General features: G+C 44.4%; 1 protein-coding gene across 1 annotated transcript; it reads right to left on the reverse strand.

Annotated features, from left to right (window-relative positions):
- Nucleotides 1-65: 65 nt before the first annotated feature.
- LOC106567432 (actin filament-associated protein 1-like 1) lies at nucleotides 66-16,839 on the reverse strand. The gene is given in 19 exon segments (XM_014136670.2): nucleotides 66-933; nucleotides 1,117-1,245; nucleotides 1,630-1,837; nucleotides 2,026-2,134; nucleotides 2,136-2,200; nucleotides 2,360-2,477; nucleotides 3,195-3,267; nucleotides 3,418-3,563; nucleotides 3,722-3,933; nucleotides 4,231-4,386; nucleotides 4,994-5,087; nucleotides 7,418-7,690; nucleotides 7,854-8,065; nucleotides 8,176-8,274; nucleotides 8,380-8,500; nucleotides 8,626-8,675; nucleotides 8,835-8,918; nucleotides 9,107-9,232; nucleotides 16,547-16,839. Coding segments are annotated over 17 exon segments (2,151 nt in total). The 5' UTR covers nucleotides 16,584-16,839; the 3' UTR covers nucleotides 66-933; nucleotides 1,117-1,245; nucleotides 1,630-1,661.
- Nucleotides 16,840-22,330: the final 5,491 nt, after the last annotated feature.

Genomic DNA, 22,330 nt, shown 5'->3' on the forward strand with positions numbered 1-22,330 from the left:
CACTCTCTCTCTCTGCTATCCTTTCTGTGACATGACCATCAGGTAGGTTTGAAAAAGTCAGACAATTTCAATGAAGAGCTTTTATGTACAATACACATAGAAATAAAGTAAAGTGCAAAAGTCATTAGAAGTAAAAGGCTCATTACAGTGAGTGAATTACGTAATAAGGAAACATCATTGTTTAGTCACATAATTAGTCTCACATTACCATAACAATTCATTTATACAGGTGTCATAATGTGTCTGTTTTAATGTCTGTGGTCCAGCAAGTTGTTAAAACAAGATCTGGAATAATGTTTGATGCACTTCATGGAAGGTTTTTTTCCCCTCCCACTCTGAACATCTTACTGTGCATGTTTTGAAATTACTTACATAGTGGATACAGCATAAAATGGTATTTCTATGGGATACAGTATCTCTTTTAGGCAACTATTCCAACAACAAACTCTCAGTCAATACAATATTCTCTTTCCCATTATTATCTATTCTTGCAGATATGTGCATAAGGTGTATGCATATTCACCCTCTAAAAATCTCTCCTCTCAACATCTCAAGTCCAGCCTGATGTGTCCACATGGAGTCCTCATAACATATCCTCTTCCACACTCTGAAGGAACAACAATACCACATGCAACACAAGCAATTACTGAATCACAAAACAAGTGTCATGCTACAGAATGAGCATTCAGTGTTTCCTAGTGACTGATAGGGCTTTGAATTATGTTTTTCAACAATTCCAGGAGTTGTCTTCCCCTGTCACAATATTCTCAGCTCAGCGAGGTGCAGTAAATATTTGTCTCTCAAGAGGGAAGTGGAAAAGTTGAAGATAATGGAGTCCTTGCTTCAGCTCCAACATGTTCCAAGACAACAAGCATTTGACTGACCATCTGAATGAGCAGTGTCTCTCTAAGTCCCCTTTTTGGACTCCCATTCCTAAAAAGAAACGGGGTACACATTTAGTGTTTGTACATAAAGTACACCTATGAGTGCTGATCTTGCTGTACGTTTGTTACAGTCTGCGTTCTGATTGTGATATTGAACATTGAGACACAGTGATACTTAATAAAACAGGTTAATGTCAATGGGTGCCCTGGATCTTGTTTTATGACAGCCTACCTTGGCTTTCTGCATGACGTTCCCCTTGCTAGATGAACAGATGGATGGGGGGCACTTCCGCATCTCCGCAGCACAGTTGACTGGCATGGATGCCTCAGTGTATGTGTTGTCAACTTTACTGATCCGGACCTGGACATACAGTATGAGGAAAGAGAGCTTGAGAATATCTGTTTATGGGTAAATAATACTATTTCTACTTACAATACTCAACAAAACACCTCAGATGGAAATACATGCTAAGACAGTAAGAAATCTTCAACATAAAAACCCTAATAATGCAAAGCAGCGTTGGGGTCAATTCAATGAATTATCAATCAACTGAAACTTATAAGCAATTTTTTTCAAACCTTGGCCCATTTATTTTATTTGAAATTCAAATGACTTCTTGAATTGGTTGCCTTCAATTCGAATTGACCCCAAAAGTATATGGTTTAGCTTATCTACAATAAACCATGGTCTAGAGTAGACTTGATATAACTCTTCGTGATGTAGGCGAAGCTGTAGGCCAGGTACCTTTCTGGGGGGGTTTGCTAGTGGGGGGTTTGCTAGTGGGGGGGTTTGCTCTCTGTGAGCGGCTCCAGCACCCCTCCAGCCAGGGACTTCTTTAGGTTCTCCTTCACCTCATTGAGACGCAGCTCCAGGTCCACCCGCTCCCCCTCCTTCCCCTTGCAGCTTTCCTCCAGTTGGGCCAAATGCTTCTCTAGCTGCTTCTGCTGCTTACCTGAACACAGTCACACACAGTCATCCATTTGTTAGGCTCCATGGCTCCTCAATATGTCTGAGTGATGAATTCCTATACTGTGGCCAAGCAGTAGGTAGACCATTAATCTATGCAAAAGAAACGGTCTAGGTTTGCTCTCTCTATTTAAGGAAATGTATTACAAGATTGAATGTATTTTACTTTCTTACCTGTAGCATCCTTCAGTTGTTCCTTCACCTCTTTCCTATTATTGCGTAATACGAGCAGGGCATTTTTTATGACCTCTCGCTCCTTCTCCCTCTCTTCTTTCTCTTTCAGCGTACCTCCTGGCATCCTCCTCTGCTCGTGTTTTGCCATACTTCCCTGATACATACTGATTCGCATCTAAAGACAGAGAAACCCCGAAAATACATTTCTGAGTGGTTACATTTATACATCATATAGGTATTTTCTAGGCATACTCTAAAAAGGTGAGATAATGTCCAATTCCCCCCTATGTTCCCAGCATCACACACAGTCTTGGCTGACCTTCGGGGGACTTACTAGAGCCGTGTCTCTTTATGGTGACTAAGGAATCCGCCTTCTCTATCTCTCTGCTGCTGGAGAAAGAAGAGTGGCGTTTCACCTGAGCTCCTGGTCTGGGTACTGGCTCCTCTGGCTGCTGTGGAGGGAAGCGTAGGGAAGGGGGATCGGAAAAGGAGATATGATAAGAAAGACAGGGTAACAGGGAGGGAAAGGTGTGCAGTGGAGAAAGATATGAGATAATAGAGAGTTGAAAAGAGGTGATGGCCAGTGATGAGAGAGAGGAAGGAGAGAGGAATGAACAAATGAACTCTGTCACTAATGTGTGATATGTAAAGTTTGGTATTAGAAAACTTACTGGAAACGTACTGTTTTTGAGAAACTGGACCACAAGTTAAATAAACTAACCACTTCAAGTTGAGTAAACTGGAATGTGAGAGATGTCACAAAGTATTACAGTGAAATTGTGAAAGCTGGATTGAATGAAAAGACTTGACACAGCTGGATACACAGTTGGATATGATTGTCATACTTTCCAGCAAAGAGTTTTCCCAAAAGAGTCAGGGCTGTGTGCGAGATCTCTACTGCTTACACAACTCAGAACTGCTCTGAAAGAAGCTCATCAGAAATCATCCCTGGAACACTATCTACCCTCCCACATACACACAGAGGAGCCTATCGACTTTCAGCAGGCCTTCAGACTGCGCTAGAATAAAAAACCCTCTGACTCCTACTCCCTGAGATATGAGAGGATAGTGGAACAGATCATTCATCAACTGGATCCTTTAAACTTCAGCTGCAGTTAAGGGTGGACACAGACGTGTGGATTCATTCCATTTGCTGTAAATCTCCTTACCAATACACTCTCGTAAGGAACCTCATCATAGGTTCTGGTGTCTGTGGAGGCGCCACTGGAGGAGGTAGCCCAACTATGAGACAAGATGAGGAGGAAAGAGACATAAGCATTTACCAATAATGACCATCTAGCATTAGCAATGCACTCCCCTTACAATGTAAAGCACTTTGAACATTTAGAAACGCCAATCCCAGGCCAAAGGGCCCCACTCTATCAGACTCACAGGAAGGAGTGTCTTGCTGCGTCTGTGATGTTAGTGATGGTGTCCACGTCCACATAGTCGTAGTGCAGGGCCTCTGGGGTGGTGGCGCAGCCAGACTCTGCCAGCAGGACCCCCAGCCAGCGGCCCATCTCCTCAGAACAGCTGGCCTGATGGACACACAGAGACACTTACATCATCACATGTCACTGATCCCAAAGGGGACTAGAACCCATGAGACAGACCGGAGATACTGGGCAAGAGATTTAAGTCTGTAATAGGGGAGAAAATATCATACATTGGGACACAAATACACACACAGACATACCTCCAATGCAGCCACCTCGTTGCCTCCTTGCAGGATGCGGAAAGCGAAGGGGTGCTTGGGCCCCAGTCCAGGTACGACCTCAGCCCCATGGAGGACCACAGCGCTGACGTGAGTACGCAGGTCACCCCTTTCTTTGTGCAGGTACAGTGTTCCACCCTTTACACAGCACCATCTCTCCCTCCAGCACTGGTTCACAAGCACATTCAGATAACCTGGGGACAAGGGAAAGGAATACATACATATTCTCACTGTTGGACTTTCCATAAAGGTTATTATATGGGGAAGTGGAAAATAACAGGTTTTAAAGGTGGGAGGACAAAAGAAAGATGAGAATAGTAACATAATGCAGAGTACATCATGTAGAGCCTGGGAGGCTGCAGAATCTCAATTTGTAACACATAAAGCTGCAGTAATAAGTAGCTACAACTAGCTACGCACAGGGTTCAGCCCAGAGATTATGACTGAGAGAGAGAAAAATTTCAAATATGACATGGATGCAGTGTGCTCACCACAGCGGGGATTGTCGTCACGGTAGGAAGAGGTCAGAGTGTCTCCTGGGAGAGGAGGCTTCTTTTTCGAGAAACTGATGATCCTGTTGATCTTCCGTCCAGCCGCTCTGCTCATAGATCCCGTCAGCTCTGTAAACGCCCCCCTCTTCCCTTTCCCTGAAAAGAAACACACAGCTGGTTACAAATGTGTCTGAAAACACCTCTTTTTGTTAGGATTGTTATTTACCGGAAGCTAAAGTTATAATGTGGCACAATATTTTTGGTTTGTTTGGAAGTCTCCCCGCTCTGTCTATCAGGTGCTACTCTCTCTGCCTTGTGTACGTACAGTATATGTCCTTTGATGTCACTGTGAGACAAAGGCAGGAAGAGGGCAGGAAGGATGTTTCTGCTCTGAGCCACACTTCCTGTCTTTTATGTGCTTTAGGTAAAACATCAAAATGTTTACCCCTCTTCTGACCCAAGAACATGGATCACTCTCCTTGTTAATTCATTATATTTTTCTCCTTCTCTATGTTGACAATCTACTTCCCAACATAGTGCTACATTTCACTCTGCTTGGGCCTGTGACTCACAGTTTAAAATACAGAACAGAATGTTTTTCTAAAATGAAAATACAGATCCTCCTTACATCTCGTAACTGACGTGGTCTCACACAATGTAGAACTATCAGAATGCAGACAGGTAAATACAAAGCTGCAGTATGTATATAAGAATACAGCCATAAGGGGATGGTCAGGTATTTTGAGGCAGATTGGGGCCTAACCTTGGTCACAGTTGTCCCGGAGCTGACCAGAGGGCATGTTGTCACCAGTAGCCACGCTGTCAGAGTCGGAGGTGTGCTTGTCAGCTCCTAGTAACTAAGACAGAAGAAGGGAGGGGGGGGGGAGGGATTAGGTTAGTGGCGGCACATGCCATGCTCGCAAGAAAGGCATGTCACTGTACTCGTGCACGTGGCTTTAAAAACTTGAAACTTGAAACACACACACGCATCCCCGCACACTCACACACATACAGTTGAAGTTGGAAGTTTACATACACTTAGAGTCATTAAACCTGGAGTCATTAAACCTGATTTTCAACCACTTCAACAAACTATAGTTTTGGCAAGTCGGTTAGGACATCTACTTTGTGCATGACACAAGTAATTTTTCCAACAATTGTTTACAGACAGATTATGGTTTGCAACTGCACATGGGGACAAGGATCGTACTTTTTGGAGAAATGTCCTCTGCTCTGATGAAACAAAAATAGAACTGTTTGGCCATAATGACCATCGTTATGTTTGGAGGAAAAAGGGGGAGGCTTGCAAGCCGAAGAACACCATCCCAACCGTGAAGAACGGGGGTGTCAGCATCATGTTGTGGGGGTGCTTTGCTGCAGGAGGAACTGGTGCACTTCACAAAATAGATGGCATCATGAGGGAGGAATATTATGTGGATATATTGAAGCAACATCTCAAGACATCAGTCAGGAAGTTAAAGCTTGGGTCTTCCAAATGGACAATGACCCCAAGCATACTTCCAAAGTTGTGGAAAAATGGCTTAAGGACAACAAAGTCAAGGTATTGGAGGGGCCATCACAAAATCCTGACCTCAATCCTATAGAAAATTTGTGGGCAGAACTGAAAAGCGTGTGCGAGCAAGGCCTACAAAACTGAATCAGTTACACCAGCTCTGTCAGGAGGAATGGGCCAAAATTCACCCAACTTATTATGGGAAGCTTGTGGAAGGTTACACAAAACATTTGACCCAAGTTAAACAATTTAAAGGCAATGCTACCAAATACTAATTGAGTGTATGTAAACTTCTGACCCACTGGGAATGTGATGAAAGAAATAAAAGCTGAAATAAATCATTCTCTCTACTATTATTCTGACATTTCACATTCTTAAAATAAAGTGGCGATCCTAACTGACCTAAGACAGGGAATTTTTTGTAGAATTAAATGTCGGGAATTATGAAAAACTGTGGTTAAATGTATTTGGCTAAGGTGTATGTAAATTTCCGACTTCAACTGTGGACCCTGCAATGAGAGAACGATTTCCAGCTAGGACATACCCACATGGTGGCACACTGCCTAAAAGCCATTATCGTCTCAGAATAATCCTGAAATGGGTTCAACAGTCTGTCTGTCCAAAGCCATATATTCAGGCTGTAATGAAATCACTCTGTTTTCCTCGATGTGGAGTTTAAGTTGCTGATTGCTAGCCCTTTACTTTGACAGCTGTTTCCTTCCCACAGTCAGCAGGCAGCATGAGCGTCAACCCCCCTCTGATCGAGTGTTGACACTGAGTAAACACACCATCATTAACTGATAAAGATCAGGCAGTGTTACACCAGGGGTGTCAAACAGGGAGTATGTCTGTCTGTCTCTTCACTGGACTGTTTTCATTCTGTCTGGTTATTTACTATGACAACAAATTACTCCAAAGAGAAGCCATGTGGATATATAAATTCAATTCTGTATCTTAAAGAATTAGATTTCACCTCCTTCCTATAAGCCTCAATTATACTGTTATACAAGAACACTATCCATATCAGATTTTGTATGTTGTTTATGAGTTGGACACACATATTCATGAACGGCTTTGCCTGATGTCCTTCGTGGTGGGCTAACTCATGAATTGATGTGATGTATTCAGGTGAGCGGACACCTGGGGTGATTGATTTGTGAGTTGCCCTTCGTGCCCGCTGTCATACCCTATAATTCTGTACTTCTTCGTCACTAATTTGTATACAGATAGACCAGAAAAGACCCGTCCCTGATTGGCAGATGAGTGGCAACCCTGATTGGAAGCACCTGCTACTTATATGTTGTTCTTTACAAATTCTTCTTTGAATTAAAAGAAAATTGTACCTACACTCTGAAGAAGGCTGTAAAGCTGAAACGTCTGTGTACACTATCCCTGATGCAGTGAAAAAAATTAAAAAAAAATAATGCAGGAAGCTTTATGTGACATCTTTTTGAGTGCGGACCCATCACACTTCTTTGTTTGTCTGGTTACTGCAGCATGGTGATATATGTGGATGTTAAACATAGCTTGTGAAAGCACCAGTCCCAGAGTGTCTGAGTCGGTTTGAGGAAAACAGGGAGGCCCATAGGGGTCTATTCAGTGCATACAGTGTGTTAGATTACAGACCTATAGGCTGAGTGTGGTAGCCAGCGGGGTTACTGAGGGGAGGCCCACCTTGTCCAGATCTTTCTTCCTCTGGATCATAGGAGAGGAGGAGCCCTCTAATCCGTCATTGCTGCTGGCCTGACTGACCACCTCCCGGATCACCTTGAGCCATCGCTCCGCCTGTTCCTTGCTCTGGACAGCCAGCACCAAGGCCTCTCCCCCAGGCAGGGAGAAACGCAGCTTGTGCTTCTTGCGGCGCGCCTCTTTGGGGACGTAGATGACGTTACACAGATTCAGCGGCAGCTCAATGTGTGGGCTGCTGTCTTTGATGCTCTTGTAGCACTGCAGAGAAAGACACACAAACAATAGTTTTTTATACTCTACAAGGGACTTTAAGCATATCACTTATGTAAAAATGTGTCTTAGTTACCTCAGACCTGGTGGGTAATAAACATTTAATAATAAACACATGCAACAGACAGCAGAAAAGTTCCTGCTGTCCTACCTGTAATCTGTTGTCACGGACGACGGTCAGCTGTTTTGCCCACTGTCCAAAGCGTTTCTTGCGCAGCAGGAAGGCACAGATGCGACAGTCCTTCATGGGGCCCACAGAGTTCTCCTCTGACTGCCACCGCCGAGTCCTGTCCTGGCCCTTCGCCTCCTCATCCTCCTCATCATATGACTCATAGGAGCTGCTCAGCGCGTCTGAATCAGCGTCTGGAGAAAAACAAAGGTTAATGGATAAGAAGGTTCCTCCTCCCTCCCAATAAGCAAATATAGCACATGTACACATTCATCTCAACAGGGTGTTATGATTTCATACTCACAGGAGTTCTTGCGCGGGCCATTGATTTGGGTGGTGGGGTAGTTGTTGTCAGCGTCTTCATAGTATGCATCTTCAATGGAATTTGGGGGACTTGAGCTGACTAGAAGGAAGCAGGAGGTAACAGATTAGATGTAACCTAATAATAACAATGTGTATGGATAGTGACTTCAGATGGTGACTGTCGGGAGGAAATGTGAGTACTCACTGCATGTGGCGACGTTGGTGATGTACTGAGGTACCGTGCCAGGGTCCAGGGGCACTGCCTCCTCATAGTAGTCCTCTGGAGGAGGGGTGGTTGGCAGAGGAGGGGGGGTGTCAGTGGGACTCTGGGGGAATAGGGTTAGGGTTAGGCAAAATTCAATAACAAATGTGTTATAGACGCAATTATACAGTATAGTCAAAAAGGCTATCTTACTTTCGACTACGGTATTTTGGAGGTTTTCTCCTTTACCTGATCCTTCAGTTCTTCTGGGGAGGCTCTGAGCTCATGCAGGTCACAATCTGTTGGGAGTGGGACAATAAAATATAAAATCATTTTTAAGATTTCCTTTAAGAATTAAATTATGTGCTACTGGTTAGGATCATGTGATACTGGCTAGGATTGTCTAGCAAGTTCTCCTTCTTTCATATGAAATAATACAGATATGATATTTAACTCACCCAATTCCTCAAACAAAGATTCCACAAAGCTGGTGCCATTTCCATAAAGGGAAGTGTTCATGTATACGAAGTCTGATCCATTCACTTTAACAGAGAAGAGAACTGAGTACATGGAAAAAATGAACTACCGTTCTAACCTTGAGCAAGGCAGTTAAACCCCAACAACAACTACTTCCCGGGCGCCGATGACATGGACGACGATTAAGGAACCCCCCCCCCCGATTCAGAGGGGTTGGGTTAAATGTGGAACACACACACACACACACACTCACCGGATGGCTGTAGCTGCCCCAGTAGGCTCCGTATCACACTCATCTTCTCTGCTGTGGCTGTGCTCACACTCTCATGGTCCAGCAGCTTCAGCAACACGTCCAGTTCACTCACCAGGTACTCCATCGCTGGGGGGAAAGAAGAACACAGGTCAGAGGTCACGTATGAAACAATGAGTGACAATTTCAAGAGATTGGACAATATAATTACTGAGCAAATCCATATTCATAGGTCAACTTTGTGCTGACAACATAAGTGGCTTTGGGAAGAGCTAACCTCAGATATCTGGTTATATAGACACGGTGGCTGGAAGAACCCAGACAAAATAATAATAGCGTGGGGTCTGGCAGATTAATGCAATAAACGGGTATGATAGTCACAAAAACAGAACCAGTGATTAACAGTCAATTGGGCAAGTCAGGAGTGTTTTTTGGTTGCCTGAAGATTATGATCACTTATGATCACTTACAAATGTTAAGTAGCTCTTTTCACCTACACAAAGGGAAATAAACCAGAAAGACCAGACTACTGGAATTATTTGCATCCTGGTTGTTATCAGTAATAAAAAAATCACCTGGCCCAGGAAATAGAGCAACCTTTAACGTCTATCCCTGAGAACTTCTCAACAGTGTCCAAATTTTATTTAAATGACATTTTATTTCACCTTTATTTAACCAGGTAGGCCAGTTGAGAACAAGTTCTCATTTACAACTGCTACCTGGCCAAGATAAAGCAAAGCAGTGCGACAAAAACAACAACACAGAGTTACACATAAACAAACGTACAGTCAATAACACAATAGAAAAATCTATGTACAGTGTGTGCAAATGTAGAAGAGTAGGGAGGTAAGGCAATAAATAGGCCATAGAGGTGAAATATTTACAATTTAGCATTAACACTGGAGTGATAGATGTACAGATGACAATGTGCAAGTAGAGATACTGGGGTGCAAAAGATCAAGAGGATAAATAACAATATGGGGATGAGGTAGTTGGGTGGGCTACTTACAGATTGGCTGTGTACAGGTACAGGTAAGCTGCTCTGACAAATAATGCTTAAAGTTAGAGAGGGAGATATAAGACTCCAAATTCAGTGATTTTTGCAATTCGTTCCAGTCATTGGCAGCAGAGAAAATGACATCGCCGAAGTCAAGGATCGTAGGATAGTAAGTTTTACAAGGGTATGTTTGGCAGCATGAGTGTAGGAGGCTTTGTTGCGAAATAGGAGGCCGATTCTAGATTTAATTTTGGATTGGAGATGCTTAATATGAGTGTTAATGTGAGAGTTTACAGTCTAACCAGACACCTACGTATTTGTAGTTGTCCACATATTCTAAGTCGGAACCGTCCAGAGTAGTGATGCCGGACAGGCAGGCGGCTGCGGGCAACAATCGGTTGAAGAGCATGCATTTAGTTTTACTAGCATTTAAAAGCAGTTGGAGGCCACGGAAGGAGTGTTGTATGGCATTGAAGCTCATTTGGAGGTTTGTTAACACAGTGTCCAAAAAAGGGCCAGTTGTATTACAGAATGGTGTCGTCTGCGTAGAGGTGGATCAGAGAATCCCCAGCAGCAATTGAGACATCATTGATATATACAGAGATAAGAACCCTGTGGCACCCCCATAAAGACTGGCAGAGGTCCGGACAACAGGCCCTCCAATTTGACACACTGAACTCTATCTGAGAAGTAGTTGGTGAACCAGGCGAGGCAGTCATTTGAGAAACCAAGGCTATTGAGTCTGCCAAAAAGAATGTGGTGATTGACAGAGTCGAAAGCCTTGGCCAGGTCAATGAAGACGGCTGCACAGTACTGTCTTTTATCGATGGCGGTTATGATATCGTTTAGGACCTTGAGAGTGGCTGAGGTGCAACCATGACGAGCTCGGAAACCAGATTGAAAAGTGGAGAAGGTACGGTGGGATTCTAAATGGTCGGTGATCTGTTTGTAAACTTGGCTTTCGAAGATTTTAGAAAGGCAGGGCAGGATGGATATAGGTCTATAACAGTTTGGGACTAGAGTGTCTCCCCCTTTGAAGAGGGGGATGACCGCGGCAGCTTTCCATTCTTTGGGGATCTCAGACGATACGAAAGAGAGGTTGAACAGCCAAGTAATAGGGGTTGCAACAATTTCGGCTGATAATTTTAGAAAGAGAGGGTCCAGATTGTCTAGCCCAGCTGATTTGTAGGGATCCAGATTTTGCAGCTCTTTCAGAACATCAGCTGTCTGGATTTGGGTGAAGGAGAAGCAGGGGGGCTTGGGCAAGTTGCTGCAGGGGGTGCTGAGCTGTTGGCCGGGGTAGGGGTAGCCAGGTGGAAAGCATGGCCAGCCGTAGAAAAATGCTTATTGAAATGATCGATTATCGTAGATTTATCGGTGGTGACAGTGTTTCCTGGCCTCAGTGCAGCGGGCAGCTGGGAGGAGGTGCTCTTATTCTCCATGGACTTTACAGTGTCCCAAAACCTTTTGGAATTAGTGCTACAGGATGCAAAATGCTAGCCTTAGCTTTCCTAACTGACTGAAAATATTGGTTCCTGACTTCCCTGAAAAGTTGCATATCGCGGGGACTATTCGATGCTAATATAAAACGCCACAGGATGTTTTTGTGCTGGTCAAGGGAGGTCAAGTCTGGCGTGAACCAAGGGCTATATCTGTTCTTAGTTCTACATTTTTTGAATGGGGCATGCTTATTTAAGATGGTGAGGAAAGCACTTTTAAAGAGCAACCAGGCATCCTCTACTGACGGGATGTGTTCAATATCCTTCCAGGACACCCGGGCCAGGTTGATTAGAAAGGCCTGCTCGCTGAAGTGTTTTAGGGAGCGTTGGACAGTGTTGAGGGGTGGTCGTTTGACCGCGGACCCATCACGTATGCAGGCAATGAGACAGTGATCGCTGAGATCCTGGTTGAAGACAGCAGAGGTGTATTTAGAGGGCAAGTTGGTTAGGATGATATCTAAGAGGGTGCCCATGGTTATGGATTTAGGGTTGTATCTGGTAGGTTCCTTGATAATTTGTGTTAGATTGAGGGCATCTAGTTTAGATTGTAGGACGGCCGTGGTATTAAGCATATCCCAGTTTAGGTCACCTAACAGTACGAACTCTGAAGATAGATGGGGGGCAATCAATTCACATATGGTGTCCAGGGCACAGCTGGGGGCTGAAGGGGGTTGATAACAAGCGACAATGATGAGAGAGTTGTTTCTTGAAAGGTGGATTTTTAAAAGTAGAAGCTCTAATTGTTTGGGCACAGACCGGGATAGTATGACAGAACTCTGCAGGCTATATCTGCAGTAGATTGCAACTCCGCCCCCTTTGGCATTCTATTTTGTCGGAAGATGTTATAGTTAGGGATGGGAATTTCAGGATTTTGGTTGCCTTCCTAAGCCATAATTCAGACATGGCTAGAACATCAGGGTTGGCGGAGTGTGCTAAAGCAGTGAATAAAACAAACTTAGGGAGGAGGCTTCTCATGTTAACATGCATGAAACCAAGGCTTTTACGGTTACAGAAGTCAACAAATGAGAGTGCGTGGGGAATGGGAGTGGTGCTGGGGGCTGCAAGGCCTTGGGTTAACCTCTACTTCACCAGAGGAACAGAGGAGGAGTAGGGTAAGGGTACGGCTAAAGGCTATAAGAACTGGTCGTCTAGTGCGTTCGGGAACAGAGAGTAAAAGGAGCAGAGTTCTGGGCGCAGAAGAATAGATTCAAGGCATAATGTACATACAAGGGTATGGTAGGATGTGAGCACAGTGGAGGTAGACCTAGGCATTGAGTGACGATGAGAGAGGCTTTGTCTCTAGAGGCACCAGTTAAGCCAGGTGAGGTCACCGCATGTGTGGGGGGTGGAACAAAAGGGCTATCTAAGGCATATTGGGCAGGGCTAGGGGCTCTACAGTGAAATAAGACAATAATAACTAACCAAAACAGCAATAGACAAGGCATATTGACATTAGGGAGAGGCATGTGCAGCCGAGTGATCATAGGGTCCAATGAGTAGCACTAGATGGGTCAGGGAGCCAATTCCGTAGTCACTGCTACGCTAGGCGAGCTGGAGACACGGCGATTCAGACAGCTAGCGGGCCGGGGCTATCAGATGGGCATCCGGCGACGTCGCAATGGAAGAGCCTGTTGAAACTACCACGGACGGTTACGTCGGCAGACCAGTCGTAATGGATCGGCGGGGCTCCGTGTCGGCAGTAAAGGGTCCAGGCCAATTGGTAAAAGAGGTATTGTAGCCCAAGAATTGGCTGGTGGACCTCTTTGGCAAGCCGGGAGATGGGCCTAGCTCGAGGCTAGCTCCAGGCTAACTGGTGCTTGCTTCGGGACAAGATATTAACCAGGAGTAGCCACTCGGACAGCAGCTAGGTAGCTGCGATGATCCGGTGTAAAAGTTCAGAGCTTGCGGTAGGAATCCGGAGAAAAAAAAAGAGGTCCGATACGCTCTGGGTTATTATCGCGCTGTGCACACTGGCAGGAATTGACCGGGTTGAGGCTGGCTGATGTCCGAGTTAACGGTGAGGACCGCTAGCAGTGGCTAACTGACTACTAGCTAGAAGCTAGTTAGCTGGCTAGCTTCTGATTGGGGTTCCGGTTCTAAAGTATAAAAATAGCAGATCTGTACCACATTGGGTGAGGCGGGTTACAGGAGAGTATATTCAGTCCGTAGATGGAAAGTGAGATTAAAATATATATGAAATATATATGAAGAAAACGATATATACATGGGACAGGACGGGACCAGACAGACACACGTCCGACTGCTACGCCATCTTGGATTGAATGAAATCCACATTTTGGATGACTTTCCACACCTCTCTTCCTGGCACCCTCAAACCCATGACAGGACCATTTCATTATACAGAAACATCTGTTCATCAGCTACCCTGGTGATCAGTTGTTTCTCTCAGTAGATGAGCGGCTTCACATCTCTTATCTTATCTGTAGTTGGGCATTCCTGGAGCTGAGAGGAGACACCAGAACTTCAGTACCAGGCACTGGACCTGACACACACACACACACACACACACACACACACACACACACACACACACACACACACACACACACACACACACACACACACACACACACACACACACACACACACACACACACACCACAGTGGTCGGGAAGAGACTGAAAAACTCAGCGTGTGTAGACAGTAATCTCAGTAATCTCAAGACCACCTGTTTTTCTTTGAGGTCTCTGGATCTGAGAGATGTTTTTCCTGGTCTAGAGTAATCACTACAATATGGGACTGTTTCTTTTGCTTTAGTCCAAAAGGTTGTTGTCTTTATCTCTGCTCATGGCAGATCAAATAACCTGTCGGTTAAAGTGTTTCATTTCTCTGCCCACTGGACCTTCACCATGTCTTACAGCAACAAACTGAGCAGCTTCAAAGCGCAGACCTGAAGTGTTTTGTGAGCAGATGCCTTCATGTGAGAACAAGTCTAATTGTAAGGTTATGTTAGCACAGTCAGGATCTTCCACAATCTTATTAAAAAACGGTCTGCTTTCTTGAATTTCTGCATTACCAGCAGTTACTCCATCATAACACAACAAAACCATTAGGCCTACCTTTGAAACAAGGGCAAACAAGCACAGCACCTAACACAAACACTATGATTTCATATGATTTCGCAATCCTCTGAAAATAATCCAGTAAGAGTGTTGTTTAGAAGTGGGGGTGCCGTAATGTCTGGGTTGGTCAGAAAGTCAGACGTTGCCTGGTCAGCTTATTTGAACAGTTGAGGCAACATTCAGGTTATACCACACAGAAGACACAAAAGGAACCTAATTAACATGACAGAACTCCAGCATGTAACAACACCGGATGCAGTCATAAAATTGTCTTTGTATGTCTAAAGTGCATTGACTGACAAGAATGTTCATGAGATTAACTTGATGGTTTGTATTAGAACACAGCTATCCAGAGAAACATGGCAGGTATCAAGACGTAAAACAGATATCTCTGTAATAACAACACACCGACGTCTAAATGAATGAACAAGCAAGGGAAATGAATTGGTCCTATCAAAACAGAAATCTGTCTGAAAAGTAGACAGGGTCAGAGATAATTATTTGAGAAAACGTCCACATAGCCTCAGGAAGTGGAGATACGGTGTTCAGTAGGACCTCTGATAAGACTGTACACACGATCTACACACATACAACTACACCACATGGCCGAAAGTATGTGGACACCTACTCGTCGAATATCTATTTCCAAAACCATGGCCATTAATATGGAGTTAGTCCCCCCTTCACTGCTATAACAGCCTCTAATCTTCTGTGAAGGCTTTCCACTAGCTGTTGGAACATTGCTGCAGGGATATGCTTCCATTCAGCCATAAGAGCATTAGTGAGGTCAAACACTGATGTTGGGTGATTAAGCTGGCTTGCAGTCGGTGTTCCAATTCAACCCAAAGGTGTTCAATGGGGTTAAGGTCAGGGCTCTGTGCAGGCCAGTCAAGTTCTTCTACACCAATCTCAACAAACCATTTCTGTATCGACCTCGCTTTGTGCACGGTGGCATTGTCATGCGGAATCAGGAAAGGACCCTCCCCAAACTGTTGCCACAAGTTGGAAGCACAGAATTGTCTAGAATGTCATTGTATGCTTTAGCATTAAGATTTCCCTTCACTGGAACTAAGGGGCCCGAACCATCAAAAACAGCCCCAGACCATTATTCCTCCTCCACCAAACTTTACACTTTGCATTCGGGCAGATAGCATTCTTCTGGCATCCACCAAACCCAGATTTGTCCGTCGGACTGCCAGATGGGGAAATGTGACTCAGAGTCCAATGGCGGCAAGCTTTACACCACTCCAGCCAACTCTTGGCACTGCGCATGGTGATCTTAGGCTTCTGTGCGGCTGCTCGGCCATGGAAACCCATTTCATGAAGCTCCCGACAGACGGTTCTTGTGCTGACGTTGCTTCCAGAGGTAGTTTTGAACTCGGTAGTGAGTGTTGCAACCAGGTCCCTTTCTGTGAGCCTGTGTGGCCTACCACTTCGCGGCTGAGCCGTTGTTGCTCCTGGTCGTTTCCACTTCACAATATTAGCACTCACAGTTGACCGGGGCGGCTCTAGCAATGCAGAAATTTGATGAACTGACTTGTTGGAAAGGTTGTTTGCATCCTATGACAGTGCCACATTGAAAGTCATTGAGCTTTTCAGTATGGGCCATTCTACTGTCAATGTCTGTCTATGTAGATTTCATGGCTGTGTGCTCGGTTTTATACACCTGTCAGCAACGGGTGTGGCTGAAATAGACTAATCCACTAATTTGAAGGCGTGTCCACATACTTTTAGTGTATCTCCAACTCAAATGTTACAGTCCTGAGAGACTGTGACAAACACAACACACACAGACCACTGAGGGACAATAGCGGGCTGCCAAGACCAAGTATAATGCAGGCATGCAGTCAATTTGGTTACTTACCGGCTTCAACAGCTGAAGAGGAAGAGAAGCCCACCATTTTCCAAAAACAGCTCCAGTGAGAATTGCTGTGGTAATCCACACATCAGCTGTGCTTGTCTCTGGGATTGCAGAGCTCTAAACACACAGTTCGGCTGAGGTGTCACTCTCATTCACCCTCACCCTCACTCCCTCTCTCTTTCCCTGGTATTGTGGTATACAGTAGGCTGGGCTCAAATGATTGACTCTCCCGCTGTTACACCCCACCTCCTTTACTCTCTCTTCCTCTCTCTTCCTCCCTCCCTCTCTCTTTCCCGCTGGGGGGTGGAACTACTCAAAAAGACTTTCATCTCTACTTCTCTTTGAGGAGTTCCACTTCTCAGGGTCTGGTCTCTGGTGGTTGAAACTGAATCACAAAAAAAAGATGGGGGATGATAGTCAAAGCTCAATGATTTATGAAGTAAGTGACTTCTGCTGGAGATGATGTGATGGGGTTATCGACTGGCAATTACATGACAGATCACTGGGCAATGTCTAAGAAACCACAATGGATGTCTCATTGCATGCATAGTCAGTCAGTAAAAGGTTTCCATCCAACAGGAATAGTGTTGGGTTGGGTTTCTCGCTCCAGAGAAAATATCCGCTGGGGGGTGAGGATGATCCAGTGACCTTGACACTGCTGCCTCTCTCTCTCTTTAACTGCTCACCACGCTGACACACTCTGACACGTCCTCACGGCTACAGCCGACACACAAGGAAACCATGGTGACCCCAAAAGCCACTGACTGAGCTGAGCCAAATACCTGCCAACGCACTCACAGCAGGACAGCACTTCCTCCAACTCACTAGACTCAACACTCACACATACCAGGGAGCTTCATATGCATATGAATCAGCTTCACTGCTCCTTTGGTTCCATCTTAAAAAAAATACTTGTTTGAGTGTGTCTTTAGAGAGACTGTTTGTAAGCTAATGAATGGCTGCTGACTTTTTTTCTCTCACAGAAAGCAGATGGAATTTCACTCTAATTTATTGAGAGACGTTTGAAGGACAGCAGATTGTTTCCACAGAGAATGGTCGGTTTCCTTCCCCTTGAAACAAGGAAATGAAGCCAAACAAAATAAGAAAAAAACGTAGTTCTGCTGCTATACAAAAGAGATATGGGTGTGTGTGTGTGTGTGTGTGTGTGTGTGTGTGTGTGTGTGTGTGTGTGTGTGTGTGTGTGTGTGTGTGTGTGTGTGTGTGTGTGTAAGAGAGAAAGAGTGCATGGATATACTACAGTATGTGTGTATGAGGATACAAGGATGAGGAAAACGAGGACAAGGGGAGCGGAGCGGAAGCAGGCTAAGCGGTGTGGTAGGATGTGTGTGTTATTTTTGCGGTGCGGGGTGCAATCACAACTCCACAGCCCTGGGTCTCCAGGGGTCCATTGTCTGTGTGTGAACCCTACTGCCTGGGCCAGAGAGAGGCCCTTCCACCCTTCCGCTGCTCGCGTTCCCATGCAACTCCTTCAATCCTACACACCTCTGGGAAGTGTGTCAGCCAGCCTGGCCGGGGGATCATGGTGGTGTTACAGTTAGTTTAGTACAGTCACAGTGCTCAGAGAGGCCTCATCTAGTCACGTTCCCCTGCAGCCACACCTACACAGAGTGATTGAACACTATGACTTTTGACCCCTGCCATGGTTCTGTGAGTTCAGGTCAACAAAGCCTTGCCTGTCAACTGTCAACACTCCCAGATCACAGAGCTGTCAGCTAAGACTATGAAACCTGACGTGCACTCTCTCCCCTGAGAACTTTATCCAGTATCATCAAAGTTGGTACAAGTAATGTCAAATCAGCCAACTGACCAGCACTGATGCTACCACTAACAAAGAAACAGACAGTCTCTTATATTTACAAGTACTTACCAAAGATCTTTGTGCTAATCCAACAGAGCCGAAGTAGACTGCGCCAAGAGGTAGTGACAACCGTAATGTCTCCAAAGCTACATCCTACACTGGATAGGTCACAAACACAGAGAGGGGAGGTTATCCTGAGCCTTCATTCAAGCCCCTTGCCCTCAGCCTTTCCGCACCCTAACAATACACCATTGTCCAGACAAGGGCCAAAATTAAACAATGACAACGACAATGCTCTTGAAGAAACGGGGTCAATGCAGTCTGGTGAGTTGTGGTTCTGGTGGCATGCATTGAAACGCGTGGCTTTTTCGTAACTTTCTTTTGCAAATTAATATGAATTAACAAACGTATTTCTTAAAACTTGTCAATACTTAAACATCCTATTAAGGTGTGGGACATTCATTGGGTGACAATAAATAACTAGTAGGTCTATTAAACTCCAGCAGCTAGAATTTGTACATCCACAATTCAACTGTGGGAACATGGCGGCTCTCAACACCAGACAACAGAAAGAGCTGGCCGCTACTATACTTGAGATTGTTCGTGAGGAGATTATATCTGCCCTCGATTTACAAATAAAACCAGTGAATGAATCATTGGCAGTGCTCACTGCTAAAGTGGATACCTATTCAACCAAAGTGGAAAGTCTGGAGAAGACAGCCAATGTGACAGAGGTGCGACTCCATGACCTGGAAACAGCACAAGCTAAGTTGGAAGGAAAAACACAAACTCCTAAAAGAGAAAACGGAATCGCTCGAAAATCATTCCCGTAAATTCAGTGTGCTAGTCACTTCCTTCATGAGCAATCTTTTCTATGAAGTGTTCGTGCAGGAGAAGCTGGGTCCCATGCCGCTAATTAACACTGCATCGCACGGGTCAACTCCGCAGCAGCTCTCGTATGTATGATTGTGTGGATCCACAGCATTGAAGTCAAGTGGCAAATTGTTTACCTTGCAGCGGAATACGGGGGTCTGACCTATGCAGGGAAGAGGATCAGCGTCTACCCAGACCTAAGTGCCAAATTGCTAAAAAGAGGGAGAACAACAACGAGGTGAGATCCCGGCTACGCAAGCTAAGACTGAGATGCAGGTATGCTATCCAATATTGTGGATAGCATACCTGAATAATGAGCCAGTCATGAGGTTCCATCTGTCGGCTTGTCCCCTTGTGTGTTGGGTTTGATGTGCTCATCGAAGAAGTCTTGAGAATCCTTGGCAGTGGAAAACGTGTGTTGTGTTCTGAAAGGTCAAGATGAGTTTTGTCAAGTGGTGGATGAAGCCGCATCTCAGTCCTAGCCTATGGCTATGGTGCTGCCCTCAGCATAAGGCAGTGAGGAGGACCCCCCCTCATGTACAAGGAACAATATTACTATTATCGCTGAGCAATGTATTTGTTACAATTATATTGCCTAAGGTCCAGGACATTTACACAGTGATTACACCATGCCAATTAATGAACAATCGACAAAATATGGATCCTACAGCGATCCTATTTTTAACTGGTTAGGCATTAGGCTTGCATATCAGTCATATCTTCTTTTTGTTTCATTTTAATTATATTTTTCTTCATTACCCACCCTTACTCGTCAAGACCAAACATTTGGTCATTACCCACTCGTCATTATGTTACAACCCTGTCATTATAGTACAGGGCGGGGGGATCTGGGGAGGGAGGGATGGGAGCTAGGGAGGAGGGGAGCTGGGGAAGGGGGGGCAGGGGGAATGGTTTACGGAGAGGGGCTTCTGGGTGGGGAGCGACCAATGGGTAGGTTTCCCTGTGGGTCCTGCTTTTTAATTACATTTTAACAATGGCAACACTAGCCTGACAAGCCTTAATATTCCTATAAAATATTCCAGCTGTCTTGATATCCGAGCAAGAAACCATATTGATATAGCAATGCTCCAAGAAACACACCTGCTCCAAAAGGACACACATAGAAACTGGCTAATGGTTCATCAGCCCCAAACAAAACTGGGTGTAATCACAAAGATACATAAGAAACTCAAAATCACCATCCTTGGTAAAGGCCAATACCAAGAAGGAAGAATCACCTTCATTAAATGTTTCCATAATGGAAAGAAAAATGTCTTTATTAATGTGTATGCTCCAAATTCATTTGATCCAGTTATTTTAATTCTCTGAACACTATATTGTTAGAATTAAACTGAATTCCAGTCGGTGATTGGGACAGACATGAATGACAGACATGAATGCCAAATCTAGACCAACTACAACCTACAGGCAACCCAGGCTCTCCAACATCTACTCTCTGATTACATACTCATTGAAGCCTGGCGAGCTCATAACCCTAAACAAAAGACTACACTTTCAATTCAAACAGACACAAAACATTTTCCTGAATCAATTTCATATCACTCTTAGAAAAAAAGGTGCTATCTAGAACCTAAAAGGGTTGTTCAGCTGTCCCCATTGGAGAACCCTTTGAAGAACCCTTTTTGGTTCCAGGTAGAACCCTTTTGGGTTCCATGTAGAACCCTTTCCACACAGGTTTCTACCTGGAACCAACAAGGGTTCTACTTGGAACCAAAAAGGGTTATCCTATTGGGACTGCCGAGGGAACCCTTTCGGAACCCTTTTTTGTAAGAGTGTACTCCTCTATTTTCTTTCATCAATAAAATTGAAATTCGACACACGAGCCTATCTGATGATCATGCTTATTACTGCAAGATACACATTTCAGAATCTCCTCAAAAATGGTGCTTTAATGTTTGCTTACTACAAAATCCTACTTTCAGTGAACAATTTGAAACGGAATTGAATGAATTCATAATGATTAACAAAAATTACGTTGACGATCCCTGGATTTTATGGGACGCCATTTAAGAGTTTATTAAAAACAATGAAACTGTAACGAGTGTCATAATGATTGGACCAAGGTGCAGCGGGAACGTGTATACTCATCCCAATAAACTAATCCCAATAAACTAAACATAGAACTAAACAACCTAGATCTAACTCTTACATAATAACATAACCCAACAAACCCCGAACCACATAAAACAAACACCCCCTGCCACGTCCTGACCAAACTACAATAACAAATAACCCCTTTACTGGTCAGAACGTGACAGAAACTTTGTTTGCATTTGGGCTGAATAAACCACAATTAAAGAAGATATAAGAATTGCAAAAGTTATTAGCGATATACGTGCATTCTCAACAAAAACTTTTTTCAGACCAGGAAGCGACTACTCTCTTCAAAGTCAAGACAGAACAAAATCTATTGATAGACAGAGAGCAGAATTTGACATCCATCAAGTTAGACCCAACCATTACTTCCATGTAATCGACCCAGTCGTCTACTGGATAACAAGCTTCGTAGTAATGATCAATTAGTGGATATTGCAACTATTGAATCTGAATCTTGTGAATTACTATCAGAACCCAAATAAATCAACCAAAGATTCTCCAGTTTAAAGAATTGTACATCTCTCATTGTAAATCCACACCAAGCCAGATTGAGTCAATTTTAAAAGATATAAGAACTCCTCTTCTCTCAACTGAGGAAGACGGCTTGCTGGGAGACCAAATCTCTCTCCATTAACTGAAAATGGTATTGGATAACATAAAGGCAAATCACTTGGTTTGAACGCTATTCCTCCTGAAGAACACAGAAACTGGACAGAGGAACTCATCCCGGAGTCGCCTCTTCACTGTTGACGTTGAGACTGGTGTTTTGCGGGTACTATTTAATGAAGCTGCCAGTTGAAGACTTCTGTTGAGGCATCTGTTTCTCAAACTAGGCACTCTAATGTTCTTGTCCTCTTGCTCAGTTTTGCACCGGAGCCTCCCACTCCTCTTTCTGTTCTGGTTCGAGACAGTTTGTGCTGTTCTGTGAAGGGAGTAGTACACAGCGTTGTACGAGATCTTCAGTTTCTTGGCAATTT

Source organism: Salmo salar, chromosome ssa13, assembly GCF_905237065.1.
Source record: "Salmo salar chromosome ssa13, Ssal_v3.1, whole genome shotgun sequence".
Taxonomy (NCBI): Eukaryota; Metazoa; Chordata; class Actinopteri; order Salmoniformes; family Salmonidae; genus Salmo; species Salmo salar.